This window comes from Balaenoptera physalus (genome assembly GCF_965194825.1).
Source record: "Balaenoptera physalus genome assembly, chromosome: 4".
NCBI classification, from domain to species: Eukaryota; Metazoa; Chordata; class Mammalia; order Artiodactyla; family Balaenopteridae; genus Balaenoptera; species Balaenoptera physalus.
In genome coordinates this window covers 119,917,831-119,934,098 of record NC_138891.1, presented here as the reverse complement: position 1 = coordinate 119,934,098, position 16,268 = coordinate 119,917,831, and the positions used below count along the sequence as shown (strand labels likewise).

The window sequence follows — 16,268 nt, the reverse complement described above, 5'->3', positions numbered from 1 at the left end:
AGAAATGAGGACTAGACAGAAGAGCTGGTAGGCTTTTCAGACTAGAAGAGAGAGACTGCAGATGTAAAATTAGGGTTTAATTTGAGTAGTAATTTAGAGTAGGTGTTGATTTAAGAAGATCTAAAAGATATAGAATTAATGGAAAGGTTAATGATGGGCCTCTTGAAGTAAAAGAATGATGACATTATGGAATACCCTTAACTCCTAATCATTATATATTTTAATACCTAGGTGCTAAAAAGTGGTAGCTAAACATAAACAGTGGTACATTTTTAAATAGTAGATTTCTTCCCTTCTCTGAATTTCTAACCTTATTTCATCAACATGAACCTAATTTGAACGTAAAGGAACTTCATACTAAGCAGCGAAGCAGAGACTATTAATTTTTCAATTTATGAGTAGAGGAGTACTTATTGAGACTGGAGAATTATTATTTGTGTGCTTATTTAACGTATTTATCTGTTTAATTGGTGCCTTGTTCCACAGACAGTTTAGGCAGAAATGATGGGTAATTTAGGACAACATGGCATCCATGTAAAACTACCTCACCTACTCATCTCACATATCTAAAACCCAGATGGGAAACTAGGATAATCCCCCAAGTCTCACTGCATATAAATAGATGTTACAAGATTCATGCATTAAGTCAGTCATAAAAAACCACTTAGGCCCTCACTCATTGTTTATTTACTTAAATTTTAGACATAATTATACAATAAGCGTAGTTATCTGGGTTTATGTAGCCCACAGGAGACTAGAGCAGTGCATTGCTGCACATTTCCTTGGCATTAACAATTATACAAAGGGCTTTCACATCCATTATTAGCTGCTTGAGGCAGATACAGCAATAACATCAAGAAGTGACAGTTGACTGCCTGACAGCCCCGAGAAGACAGAAGAATTCTAAGCAGTTGGCACATAAACCACAAGAATACACTAGTCTACTGCCACGATGACGGGGGGCGGGGTGGGGGGAAAGGCAGGCATCACTCTCCCCAGGGGGCATCATCACTACAGTCCAGACTCAGAACCCCAAAGAACACAGAAGTCATCCAGGCCAGCCTCCCAGTCAGCACATGGTTCATCTTTACAGTTTCCCTCTCAGATGGTTAGACAGCCTCTGTTAATGTGTCACTACTGGTGAGATTCTCTATAGTTGACCAGGAATATGGTAATGATTAATTTTATGTGTCAGCTTGGCTGGGCTGTGGTGCCCAGATGTGTCATCAAACATCATTCTGGATGTCTCTGTTGGATGGATTAACACTTAAATTGGTGGACTTTGAGTGAAGCAGATTGCCTTCCATATTTTGGGTGCGGGCCTCATCTAATCAGTTGAAGGCCTGATTAGAAGAAAAGACTGAGCTCCCCTGAGACAGAGGGAATTCCACAGGAGATGGCTTTTAAACCATTTTTTTTTCCTTTGGCCACACTGCATTTCATGCGGAATCTTAGTTTCCCGACTAGGGATTTGACCCATGGCCCCTGCAGTGGAAGTGCAGAGTCCTAACCACTGGACTGCCAAGGAATTTCCATCCATAGGAGATGGCTTTTAGAAGTGAACTACAACATTGGCTCCTCTCCGCGTCTCTAGCCTGCTGGCCCACCCTGCAGATTTTGGACTTGCCTGTCTCCATAATCATGTGAGCCAATTGTTAAAATAAATCGTTTTATGCCTATCTGTCTATCATCTATCTATCTATCTATCTATCTATCTATCTATCTATCTATCTATCATCTATCTATCTCCTATTGGTTCTGTTTCTTTGGAGACCCCTAAATACAGAATCTTTGAAATTAGAATGTAATACATTGTGTAGCTCTGATTGTGTCATTACTTTGTCAAAAATTCTTGATGGAAAATGTTCTTTGTAGCATTGTTTATAATAGCAATAATTAACCTAAATATACATCAATAGTGAATTGGATAAATGAATCAATATGATGGGACATACTCCACACACTAGAATACTATGATTCCACAGAAGATGATTGAGATAGAGCTACATCTATGTGTAATGACATAAAAAGATGTCTAAGATATATTGTTAGTGAAAAATTGTAAGTTACAGTGAAGTACATATGATTCCATTTATGTGGAGATAGTTATATATGGTATAGTCCTACAGGAAACTAGTATAATTAAAAAAGCTAACACTGCTAACACTGAGGGCTTTCTATGTGCGTGCTTCCTATGTTCAAGGAGCTTTACGTGTATTAATTCTTTTCATTCAATTCAACAAATATTTATTACATGCTGTGCTAAATGATAGGCATTCAACAGTAAATGAGATCAGTGATTCTCAACCTGGGGTGATTTTGCCCCCCAGGAGACACTTAGCCATGTCTGGAAACATTTTTTGTTATCACAAGAGTTTGCATATATGGGAGTTGCTACCTAGTGAATAGAAGCCAAGGGATGCTGTTACATATCCTACAATGCACAAGACAGCTCCCCAGAGCAAAGAATTATTCAACCTAAAATGTCAACAGTGCAGAGGTTTAGAAGCCTTGAACAAGACAAAATCCCTGCTTTCATGGATTTAGGAATTATTATTTAATTCTCATAACACCTCTGTTAGGTAAGCACTATTATTATCTGTTATTATAGGTGAGGAACCTGAGCCACAAAAAGGTTAAGTAAAGATACAAGCTAAATTGTTCATGGATACGTCTGGGAATTGGGTTTGGGGGTGACCTTTCACCTTGTATGTAATATATTTTGATATCTCTGTTTTTTTAACAATAAATTTGATTTACTTTAAAAAATTATTTTTCTAATTAAAATTTGAGTTGAAAAGAATTTAAAAATGCTTTATCACTCCCAATTGCCTGTTTAAAACAATGTAATATCCTCAACTTAGATTTCCAGGCCCGCCATGGTCAGGTTCCATCTACTTTTCCAACTCTCTTGCTTTCTGCCCCACACATGCCACGTTCCAGCTGCAGTAGGTTAATATCTCTTTTTGGGAGGCCTGGACTTTGGTTTGCTCATCTTTCCATTACCTGTGAAGCTAAATCGGATCTTGCATATAAATTGTGAACCAAAGTGAATTGCAAAGATGGGTTCCTCTTATACTGAGTCAAAATCCACTTCCCCAAAATAATTTTTACCTGTTGGTCCTGGTTCTCTGCTTTTGGTATTTACGATTTATATCTAAGGCATTTTCACAAGACAACACTACTGACGTTTCAATATTTATCTTCTCTAAGTTTTCTCTTTGTAAGTGAAGCCTCTCTAATTCTTTCAGTCATTTCCCTGACTGGACCTTATTTCAAGACCATTTACCAACCTAACTGCTCTAGAATGCTCTACTTTGCCGATATCCTGCCTAAAGTCAGCGTTCAGGGGTGAAATGAGTAGTTAGAAAGCAAACAATCTCTTACTGCTTATTTTTTCTGAAATTTGCACAGGTAAGTAGACTTTCATTACACTCAGTTACTTGGTGGTTGTGTCACACATCACTGAGTCACAGCTCACCATGATAATAAGAGACGTTTATCACGGGGCTGAGTCATCAATAAAACATTAAATCATATTCAGCACACTCTGCTTAAGAAGGCAGGGAAACGTTTAATGCAATTTATATTTTTATATACAACAGATACAAATTCTTTTCAAAACTGATGTTTGGGATTAACATATACATATTACTATATATGAAATAGATAACCAAAAAGGACCTACTGTTTGGCAAAGGGAACTATACTCAGTATTTTGTAATAACCTATAAGGGAAAAGAATCTGAGAAAGAATATGTATATATATATATATATACACATATATACACACACATATAAAACAGAGTCACTTTGCTGTACACCTGAAACTAACACAACGTTGTGAGTCAACTATACTTCAATAAAAAAAAAAGAAAAAAATACAATTATATACAGATTAAAAAAAAAGATGCTCATGCAACTATCTGAAGCACTAAATTCTACAACCCCCTACCCCAACTCCTCCAAAGATCTGAGACAACATTTAATTGTGCCATGAATCAGAATGAATCAAGAGAAATCTTTTTAGAGCACAGCAAGAATCCTAAAGATTAAAGATAGACTGTGTATGCCAGTGATTTCAAAGCTTGTTTTGAAATAACCCCCGAAGATTTAGAATAAAAAAAAGTTACATGGTTTGCCAAAGGTCACTCAAGAAATCAATGACGCAGTCCTAAATGCCAGGTCAGGGTTTGAAATGCTGAAAATAAAATGGTCTTTAAATAGTTTACTTCTAAAAAATTGAGCATTTAGGAGATTATGTGTTTGTGTGGACAAATAATTGACATGCACTCAGCTGGGTGTTATGTCTCCACAAACCCTTTATTTCTGTAGTTGACTTATCTATGAAATGCTTGGTTTTTCATCTCCTGTTAGAAGCTCTTCTTTCTACAACAATTTGAAATATATAATAGCTAACAGTGAATACCTTTAGCAGTAGTTCAAGTGACCAAAATTTTATCATTTAGAATTACATTACATTTAGAAAATGTAAGAATTTTGGATTAAGAGGAAAATGTGAAGGAATGGGTTTTGTGGGTGAGTTTTCCTGACTAAACCTGAGTCAGATTTATTTTGAAATTAGAACCATTTGAATTAAAAAAAAAAAAAACTGATAGAAAAGAGACTGGGTGGTGGATAGGAGCTTTTACCATGTATCCTTAGGCACAAAATTCAACTTGAAATGAAAAATGGAAATTTATGTGTATGTGTGTGTATAAAAACAGGAAGCTAAGAAATCTATTCTGAAAGTATGTCACAAAATTATGTTAGTTGCTACATGATGAGGGTCGTAAAGTGAGGTAGAGGACTATGTATTGAAGGATTAATCTGTATGTTAAACGTTGAGAAGTAGTATAAAATGATTGCTATGTGAAAATAGAAGTCAAATAATAAGGCAAGCAGTTTTTGTTTGTTTGTTTTATTTTTATTTTTAAGGCAAGGAGTTTTTATCCCGGATAAGACTATATTTCTCTAAGTTGTGGAACCTAAAGTCCATCTGAAAATAGAGTTGGAGGGAGGGCGAAGAGACTAGACCTGTTGCTAGGAAAACAAGGCAGCAACAAAATTTCCTTTGTCTCTTGCTCCTCTGCCAATAAATATTAACTGACCTTTCTCATTGTCATCCCCAATTTAATTTTTTAAATATTCTAAATATGCAAGGTAAATCTGAGAAAAATTTGGCCTCTTGCTCCAGTGTAATTTCCATTCTCAGTTCCTGTGAACCAGGGAGTTCTCTTTTCTCTTTTCTTTCTCAGGGATAAGGCTTGAAGGGTGCCTTCAATCCATGCTCATGACCAGTGTAAGATTTATACAGGGAAGAAATTACAAGTAAATAAAGTTGCTAAATAGTCCAGCTTTGTCTGATTTAGAAACAAATCTCAGATTTTAACTAGCTCTCTTCATTCAGCCAAGCTACTTCCTGCACAGATTCCTCCTTTACCTGGCAATAGAAATCTTTTTTATTTCTTCTTCCCATTACTTCTCACTATGCCTATTTTGAGGTGCCACCATACACAGCTTGTGGTTGCTTTATTTTCAGGCCAGCTGATCTTACCCAGAGTGGTCATCTTAAGTAAGCAGTTTCTTCTAGATCTGTTGACTTCCTCATCATTCCTTCTATAATGAATCACACTGTTTCATTAGACTTTACAGGATTTATCTCCTCATCTTTACAGAAATAATTTGTTCTTAATTGAGTATGATGTAACAAAAAGAGAACTACATGGTATGTTGAGAAACCTTGGTGATTCTCAGTGTGTCCCCTGCCCACCCACCCAAGTGACTTCACATCCCATGTTTGCATCATCAGCAACATGAAGGAATAGGATTATATCAGTTGTTCTCAACTCTGGGTGCATATTAGAAGCATCTGGGGAACTTTAAAAAATACTGCTACTTAGGACTTCCCTGGTGGCGCAGTGGTTAAGAATCCACCTGCCAATGCAGGGGACACAGTTTCGAGCCCTGGTCCGGGAAGATCGCACATGCCGTGGAGCAACTAAGCCCGTGTGCCACAACTACTGAAGGCCACGTGCCTAGAGCCCATGCTCCGCCACGGCAATGAGAAGCCTGCGCAACACGACGAAGAGTAGCCCCCGCTCTCTGCAACTAGAGAAAAGCCCGCGCTCAGCAATGAAGACCCAACGCAGCCGAAAATAAATAAATAAATTTATTAAAAAAAAAAATACTGCTACTTGGCTACACCAGATAAACTAAATCAGATTACCCTTGAGGTAAGACCTGGGCATTGGTATTATAGTAAATGGTCAAACCAACCTTAGAAGCCACTGGATGACTGATTTCGTGGGCCTTTCCAACTTTATGCTTCCCTTATTCTTATGCTTACTGACTTGGACTCCTTCTCTTACCTAATCTTTATAGATGGTAAAGGAGGAGGGCTTTCTTTATTTGATTAATTAATAGTTACAGATGTGAGCTATGAAGTCATTATGTGACATTTTAACCATACTGATTTGAGAAAAATAAGTACAGTAGAGAGAGGAGTTTGTGTCCCAAATCTCTTAAGGTTTTCTTGAAAAGGTTAATTTCTGGCAATTCCCTGGTGGTCCAGTGGTTTAGGACTCCTCACTTTCATTGCTAAGGGCCCGGGTTTGATCCCTGGTCTTGGGGAACTAAGATCTCACAAGCCCTGTGGCATGGCCAAAAAAAAAAAAAAACGTTAATTTCCATTTCCATAATTTTTTTTAATGTCCCCTATACGCTAAATGTACAATTAAGATGCCTTCCATGGTGTCTTTACTGAGGGAGATAGTCCAGAAAGAAGAAGAAAACCAGGGATTCACAGAGGTATGCATGAGCTGCAGTGGAGCCGAGAGAAAGGGCACCTGTCCCACACTAGGGCACAGGGGAGACTTCCCTACAATTCTGTGCCTGAAGCTGTGAGTACAGGAAAAGGAGGTGGACATTGGAGAGCGGGGTAACAGGGAAGATGTGATGTCCTCTGAGAAGTGCAAGGAGTTCAATGTACTGCCGGCAGTTTGGCATGATAAGGATAGAGAACTTATTGGGGAGCATACTGTGAAGACCGTATTTGAACTTTATCCATGTAATTATCTCTCCTCATTTCCCTAGAGCTTAATGCAATCACTTAACCTTTCCCCACCACTACAGCATTAATGAGATGTTTTCAGAAATGTACATTATTCTATTTAAATAAACTGAATAATAAACTCTATAAGAAAATAATTCAAAACATGCTTATAGCAGATTCCTGGTTTGGTTAAACTTGTATTCACTGTGTTAGACTTTTATACTTTTCATTCATTCCTCTTTGACCTAATATCATTATTGCACCAGAGTTTATTTCCTTAGCTTAAATTACAATTCCTTACTTCCTGTTCTAGTAACTATTTGGCTAAATAATAAATTGTTTTTCTTCACCGAAATTCTTCTTGTAAGTAGAATCAGGGTGCTTTCCTACACATACATATTTCAACCTAAACCAAATAACCCTTAAGTAGGTACACCTGAAACTAACACAACACTGTAAATAAAGTATACTCCAATTAAAAAAAAAAAACAACCCTTAATCAGAATGCCTTCGCCATCATTCTGTAATTTATCTCCCCTGTCTCCTAGCCTCTTCTTTACTTGGAAAAAGTAAATCTTCTATGAAACTTTCCATCATCACTCATTAAGCTCATATTGATTTCTGCCTGCCCTAGACTTGTGCTCCTTGATTTATTTTTAATTTTGAAATAAAAATACCCCAAATTATTTTTTTATTTTATTTTTTTTTGGCCACACCGTGTGGCATGCGGGATCTTTCTTTTTTTAAAAAATTAATTAATTAATTAATTAATTTTTGGCTGTGTTGGGTCTTCGTTTCTGTGCAAGGGCTTTCTCTAGTTGTGGCAAGCGGGGGCCACTCTTCATCGCGGTGCATGGGCCTCTCCCTATCGCGGCCTCTCTAGTTGCGGAGCACAGGCTCCAGACGTGCAGGCTCAGTAGTTGTGGCCACGGGCCTAATTGCTCGGCAGCATGTGGGATCTTCCCAGACCAGGGCTCGAACCCGTGTCCCCTGCATTGGCAGGCAGATTCTCAACCACTGTGCCACCAGGGAAGCCCCCCAAATTATTTTGTATTATTTCTATTTTATTAATTTCAACTACTTAAATGATAGTAATATAGATAACAATTAGGATATTGACCCATATTAGCCAAGAAAATCTTAAGAATTGGAGAAATAGAAGTATCAATAGTCAAAATGCTCTATAAATAAACTTGTATTAGTATTAGAAATGACTTATAGATCAGTGCAATAAAATTAACAGTCTATAAACATATCTAACCATAATTAAGTGTTTAAAAAAGATGATAATTCAAATTTAGTTGGATCAATGCACTGGTATCTAAAAGGCCTTTGACAGATCCTGGACTGGTATCTAAAACATCTTGACAAATCCAATATTCTTTCCTAATTAAAAAAAAAAAAAGGCAAAAGAAAAGAAAAATCCCAATAAGAAACCCAAACCATCAGTGTAATAGGAAGAGATGTAAATTTCTTTGACATTAAAATTTTATATGTGTGTGTGTGTGTGTATACACAATATACCAAAGCCAGCATCATTTTAATGAAAGATTTAGGAGTTTTTGTAATGAAAGACAAAGAACCCCATCATCATTACCAATTCTCCTAGTTGAGAAGTACTGACCAATGTAATTAGACATGAGAAATTAAGAAGAGGTGTGAATATTTGAAAGAAGGAGACAGAATTATCATCATTGGCAGATGATAATATATTAAAAACAGAGAAGTAAAAATTATTATTAGATACAATGAGGTAAATCAGTAAGGTGGTTGATTTCATACACACACAAAAATATCCAAATCAATAGTTTTCCTATATATAAAAAAGATTGGTTAGATAATATAGTGGAACAAAGTTACCAATTGCTGTAGCAACCAAAGAAGAAAAGATACCTAGAGAAAAAATTGACAAGAAATGAGCAGAAACTAGGTAAGAAAAGTTAACACTTGAGAGACAACAGAAAAAGATCAGAAGAAATAGTCTGATTAACTGCTGGAGTTGGGCATTATATCAAGGGCATGTTGAAAATTGGTTAAGATGACTGTTTAACTGTTTTCTAAGGAGGGCAAGTTTTGGTAACTGGAGGGCCTTTTGTTTGGCTGAACATCAAGACGTGTTTGAGGAAGCAAGTGGAGGAGAAAAACTGGACTGTTTGTAAGCCACTCCCTATTTCAGCCCCACATCAAGCTAATAATAAGAACAGACTTGTCTACTAGGGATTTTTATGTAGGGTGTGTTTTGCAAAACCTGTTCTCCACCTTTCTTATGGAAACTCCAGTTATGTTTTCCTGTTCACTAAGGATTTTGCATGAGAAGATTTTTTAAGAGCATCAGAGACATGCTGAATTCATGTATCCTGGTAGTCAGAGGCATGGGACAAACATAAAGGCAGGTATGTGGATACGGCGCTATCCCCCTGGTCCCCCACCAACTTCTAAAATTAGGGGACAGGGAGTTCCCTGGTGATGCAGTGGTTAAGAATCTGCCTGCCAATGCAAGGGACAAGGGTCCGAGCCCTGGTCCAGGAAGATCCCACATGCCGTGGAACAACTAAGCCCGTGTGCCACAACTACAGAGCCTGCTCTCTAGAGCCCATGAGCCACAACTACTGGGCCCCCGCGTGCCACAACTACTGAAGCCCACGTGCCTAGAGCCTGTGCTCTGCAACAAGAGAAGCCACGGCGATGAGAAGCCCCTGCACCGCACCTAAGAGTAGCCCCCGCTTGCTGCAACTAGAGGAAGCCCTCACACAGCAACGAAGACCCAATGAAGCCAAAAATAAATAAATTTATAAACAAAAAATAAAATTAAAAAAAAAAATTAGGGGACATCTGAAATCTAGGTTATCTTGGAAAAATGTTTGCAATGTTTTTGACAAATTCTAATAACCTATGCAATAAGAATTTAATTAGGAAGAAACAAATCAAAAACTAAAAAGGCAAAGGCAATTCAAAAACTACAAGATACAAATGGTCAATAAGCATAAGAATTTATACAGCTGGGGCTTCCCTGGTGGCGCAGTGGTTGAGAATCTGCCTGCCAATGCAGGGGACACGGGTTCGAGCCCTGGTCTGGGAAGATCCCACATGCCACGGAGCAACTAGGCCCGTGAGCCACAATTACTGAGCCTGCGCGTCTGGAGCCTGTGCTCTGAAACAAGAGAGGCCACGATAGTGAGAGGCCCGCGCACCGCGATGAAGAGTGGCCCCCACTTGCCGCAACTGGAGAAAGCCCTCGCACGGAAACGAAGACTCAACACAGCCATAAATAAATAAATAAATAATTAATTAATTAAAAAAAAGAATTTATACAGCTTTACTAATAACCAAAGTAAAGCACATCCAGAGTAACACAGATATAAATGATCACCTGTCAGATTGAAAACACCTATTTCTCATCTATATGAAAATGATCTTCAAATGATAAAAATTGTGAGAAAAAGATTGTATATTGATGTTAGGATATGAATTGCCACTATTCTTCTATAAGGTAATTTATAATTTTATTTGAAAATCAAATAAATAAAGCATTATCTTTGACCCATCAATCACAATTCTGAGAATTTACACTAAATTAGATACCTGCACAAAAAAGTATGCAAAAGGATATTCATTGTAGAATTGTTTATAATTATAAAAGTTCCAAAGAATTCAAACAGTCAACATAGGGTATTTGTTAAATGACTTACGGTGCAAGCACAGAAAAGAATACTATGCACCCATCAACAATGGTGTAGTAAATATTTATTTACTGACATGGTGAGATTTTTTATGATCTATTGCTAGGTGAAAAAGAAAATTTATACAACAAAATCTATATGTTTAGACGTTTAGGAGGTAGAATTGTTAATCTACCTTAATGATTTAATGATTTCTATGCTTCTCTATGTTTTCTCTCTTTTAATGAAATAAACATGATTAAGTTCTATGATGATAATGATAAAGAAAGACTTATGCCCCCATCAGATCTTTTCTATTTTCCTATTCCCTGAACAATATTGGTTTGATATTCTTCCTTGACTCTAGTGTGTAACTTTAAACCCTATTCATTTAAAGTGAAGCAACAGCTTCTCTCCCTCTCTGTCAGGGAGCTACATCTTTCCTTGTATTCTTTTGGCATGAAAGAGCTGGTGTCTTCTCACCAGCCCCAATGGTGTTTACAGGTAAGAACATTACTATTTTGGCATCTGTTCCAACACAGTCACCCTAGGCGACCAAAGACTTTGTGTGCAGGGGCGGGGGCGGGCGGGCTGTTAGAAGAGCCAGTAGAGCAGAAAAAGAAGCGCTGGATGAGAGCTCCTGGGAATGTATACCTATACACTTTTAGACAGAAGACCTGAAACCAAGCCAGTACACAGACTACAGACAATCAGACCATTTCTCTTGCAACTTTTCTATGTATTTTACAAACCAAACCAGTGTTTGCAGATACGCTTGAGTTTAAACCCAAGTGAGATACTATTTAAGATGCCATTCAATGTACCTGTTGAAAAGACAGAATAAATGCTGTTGGGAACATGGGAATTGAGAAAGGCAAGGCACTTGGGTCAGCTAAGCCAGTTTTCCAGCCATGTAATTTGATGTTTTAAATGTTAACACGTCTTTTCACCAACAAAAAAATTATGGGGTAGCCTAGACACAGAGAAGTCACTCAAATCTTAAATGTAGGATACAGAGAGAGGACAGAATCTTAGCAGAGAAATACTTTAGCAGCATCTGGGTCCTTTGAAGTACTTTTAGTGTATGTGCAGTAGAATTTCCACTATAAGAGAATGTAACTTGCCATAAGTGTTTGTTCTTATGTGTGTGCAAACTTGTGCAGATGATGATGGAATAAAGGTGTGTTTGCTCCAATCTGTGTTCCTTTGAGTCAGACTGTTTTTAGCGACATTAACCTTGAATTGCTAATGAATCTCACCTACTTTCCTGATTTGTTAGTAAATGACCGGGCTAAAAATTTATTTTAAAAAAGCCGACAGAAAGGTAGCTAATAAAGTACTTGAGTTGGCCCAGCAGATCATGAAATTTGCCATATTGACTGGTTACTAGGTTCAGAGTAGGTTTTCTAGAGACTTATTGGGGAGGCAGGAATGGAGCATGAAACACACCTTTATTTATGCCTTTTACTGTCACTAAGAAAAATGCTGGTTACTACAAAAGTGTCTGGATATTTCAATATTTTTCTGCAAGTTTTATATTATACTTTCTGTACTCCCCATTTCCTAGTGGGGAAGGAAAGGATAGAACTGAGTGATAAGCTAGACAATGGGAGTGGTTTAGTGGGCCATAGTGTCTTTGTTTTGTGTTTCCAGCATTTGCCTACCCTAAGGCAATCACAGTACGTGGCATTATAAGCAGGGCAAAGGATTCACTACTTAGCACTTAAATCAGCAAGTCACCTTAATTGGCATCCCTGTGGTAGCTGTAAGGAAACTCCAGAAGATTTTCTGTGAATGAGATGAGCTGGACACATTAACTTGCTTCCAACTGAGAGACATTTTGTCTACTTTCTGAGGGCTCTCCAGATGACTTTTAAGATGCTCCTAGGCCATCCCAGTTTCCATAATGATGCTTGCTGTCTACAGCTAGCTAAGCTTATTTCATTATGATTGGTCGAAAGTTAACTGAGAGAAGGAGTAGCCAAGAACTAAGAAAATAGGCATAAAATGAAAGAGGAAGAAAAAATTTGAATGGGTACAATTGGTGGCCTAACCAGGAATGAAAATGGGCTCCAGAGTGAAATGAAAGGAATAAAAATAGGAACACAGTTGGGTAAACAGATCAAGGCAAATATGGCTCTTGAGCCCATTACGTTTTTAAAATTGAGAGTGATAAACATATTGAATGTCCTTTATTCTAGGGACCTTTTCCCAAAGGACAGAATTCGGGTTCTCAAGGAGTGAGCTCTCTGTCTTTCAAGTCTGTCCCAGTCTTTTTCACAGTGTCAGAAGAAGGGTGCATGAAAAGTTGACAGTACTCTAATTCCCTACGTGGCACTAGTAAGTCTAGATCCTGCTGACTAGGGCAGTTCACTCCCAGAGGACTGTGACCCCATAAAACAACGGGCATTGCCTGAAAGGGAGGTATTGTTGGTAGGTAAGCCAGCGTCCTAGGGGCTGGGACTTGGCCAGCATCTCATATGACAAACACGCTGCTGATTCACTTCTGTTTGTTTTCCCAGACAGAAAGGATCACAACACATTTTAGGGCCAATGCAAAAACTTTGCCTTCTTGCGTTGTATGTATTGTAATGTATTATTAGCTTGCTCTCAATGGTGAGATATTCTAAATTGCTAAACAAGACAACAATATCCAACTTAAAAAACAAAACCAAAAACAAAACCCAGTTAAAAGCTCAAATGGCCAAGAGGTTATTTAATTATTACTTTTGTAAAATGATCATCAGTGTTGGTTTTTTTGTTTTGTTTTGTTTTGTTTTTGCAGGGGAAGAGGGGAGACTTGGGGTGTTGCCAAAGGAGAAAAAATTCTATACTTCAGTAAATATTTTCTTCGCTTCCTTTCACCAGGCAGTTCTGATTTAGTGGAACACATACTAGATTAAACTTCAAGACACTTGGATAGTAACTGTGCTACTTTGGGCAAATCATTTAATCTTCCTGAGCTCCAGTTCATTCATTTATAAAATGACGATAACAATACTTCCACTGACTCCTGCACAATGTGGTTAAAATGATTAAATGAGATATTATATGAAAGCATTTATCAGCTGCAAGGCGTGACACTGCTGTGAAGTCTGGAGGGGTCATCTTTGTTTTCCTTGGAGCACATGATTGTCCTGGGGCACTGGGGAAGGAGGGGAGACCCCACACCAGTTCTGTCTCATCACCCCAGGTCTGAAAGGCTGGAAGGAGAATCCAGGGTGGATCTTTAGTTGACAACTCCCATTTCTCCATTAATATGCAGAGAGAAATAATTTTCAGCCTTCTCCCTTCCATGAAGTAAGAGTCCTTTCCTCTAAATGTTAGAGAAGCTCATTAACTACCTGGGCTTTTCTCCAGTTCTGCTATTTGATCTAGACCCGTGTTCTCCCAGTACAGTAGCCACTAGTGACTTGAGGTTATTGAGCTCTAGAGATCTGGCTGCTCAAAACTGTGTGGAGACAATAGTCCAAAAAAATGTAAAATATCTTACTATTTTTAACATTGATTGCATGTTATAATGTTAATCTAGATATTTTGGGTTAAATAAAATATATTAAAATAAATTTTGCTGTTTCTTTTGACTTTTTAAAATGTGGCTACTATAAAATTTATAATGCCATATACGGGTCATTTTGTATTTCTATTGGCTAACAATGCTCCAGACAGTCAGAGGGGAAGGAAAGACATGAGTCCTGATGGCCTTATTTACATGGCTCTTGTGTTTCTCAGTCTCTATCTGCCCTAGTGCGGGGCTCTCTTTCCTTATGAGTCCAGTTCTTGGGCAGCCAGTTCATTCGAGAAGAACATGAAGAAATCAGAGACCAATAGGAAGTCCATTCCATCACCCTGACAGCACATGGCACAAAGTAGGCACCTAGTATGCATTCATTCATTCATTCAATTTTGCATTAAATAAAAATAGACAAATTTGGTAAGCTCATATCTTTTTTTTGGTCACGCCACTCGGCTTACAGGATTTCAGTTCCCTGACCAAGGATTGAACACAGGCCCACGGCAGTGAAAGCGGCAAATCCTAACCATTAGACCACCAGGGAACTCCCAGTAAACTCATATCTTGAAAATTCACTCTTATGAATTCTGTAAAGGGAGCAATACTATGATCGGGTTTTGTACTGTCCTGTGTCCAAGTCACTTATTAAAATCTTATTTTATAGAAGGGTATTTACCTGCATTTCTTATCTCCCTTCTGAAGGTCTAGAAGCCTTGAAGTCATGGAATGTGTTTTACATACCTTTGTACCTAACAGGTGCAACAGCCGGTGTTGTTGAATATTATGGGTAAAATAAATAATATAATGAGTCAATTTATCTTTCTGACCAAAATGAAAATTTGAACCTAAAATGCTGTGTAATTAATTTGATGTTGATGATATATGCATTTTTAAAAATGTGGCTTAAGATACATTGAATTGTCTTTTATCTGTCAGAAAAAAACCTTTTTTTTAAATCGCCTCTTGTGAGTGGATAAGTTCTTCCCAGACTGAATCCTGGCAGATGAAGAAACACTTATTCCTAAAGTACAATCTCCACTGACTTTTGTCATCTCAGCAGCCAATTAAAAATGGTCCCAGGAGCAAACTGACAAACCCTGTATGAAATCGGAAAACAATAAAAGAAGAACAACCATCCCATTAACCTGGCAGAGCGGGAATGAAAGCTCAGCAGGGGGATGGCACAGGTTGGGGGTAGGGAACAGCCAAACAACACAGTGAACACGCAGCAGGCTCCTGGCCCAGCAAACCCCTGGAGTCTGAAGAGCCTCCACCAGCATAGAAGGGAGGCTTGGGGGAAGGGCTGGGATCAAAGAGAAGCAGGGGAAAGAGCCAGAGCAGTGTCTGCTCTTTGAGCAAAGATAATGGAATCCTCTCTGGGGTGAAGAGAATGAACACACGGAGAGATTTAAAAATACAACAAACCCAGAGCTGATCGGACTCCTTTATTCCATGCCTCGAACTCGTCAGGATTGTCCTCCATTCAAAATCTCTCTATATTGAATTACAGGGTTAGAAAAAAATAAAAGGGCATCCTGTTGAGTGTTTTGCAAACTGTGGGTTGCACCTCCTTAGTGTGGGAAATGAACTCAGTGGGTGGAGATTTGCGTTTCAAAAATGAAATAAAATGGAATGGAAAGTAGAAGGACTTGTAAGTACTAGGGATAAATATTACTTTATGAAACTTTTGTCCTGTGTGTTCATGTGTATTCATGTACATGTGTGTGTGTTTGGTATCAGTAAAATATATTTCTTATTGTGGGTATCAAACTGCAAAACTCAGTGAAAACTGCTCTAGTCTATCCCTCTGCCTTGTTGAGGAATACTAAAATCAATTGTAGAAAACGAAGCCTTCAGGAATAGAGATTTCATAAATCTCCACGACTGATCCTCAGTTGAGGTATTCTTCTTTCATGCCACAAAGGTAGAAAATGTCAGACTTCATGCAGCCCCTCAACAAAAGCAGTCAAGTCTTTACGAAAGAGCTCCAGGATCAGGCATTTCATCCTGTTGAGGCTAATGCTGTTTGTCAGAAACTGTG

The 16,268-nt window shown here is 38.1% G+C and overlaps 1 protein-coding gene across 5 annotated transcripts in view; it reads left to right on the top strand.

Annotated features, from left to right (window-relative positions):
• Positions 1-1,545: 1,545 nt before the first annotated feature.
• LOC309660083 (uncharacterized protein) overlaps positions 1,546-16,268 on the top strand; it is a gene marked incomplete at its 5' end in the record, with an annotated part of 664,039 nt that continues 649,316 nt past the window's right edge. For all 5 annotated transcript variants that reach the window (XR_014263120.1, XM_082460620.1, XM_082460619.1 and 2 more), the window contains one exon: positions 1,546-1,643. Coding sequence is in view for 4 of the 5 variants with exons in the window: in XM_082460620.1 (XP_082316746.1) it covers positions 1,546-1,643 (98 nt within the window). The remainder of the gene's footprint in view (positions 1,644-16,268) is intronic.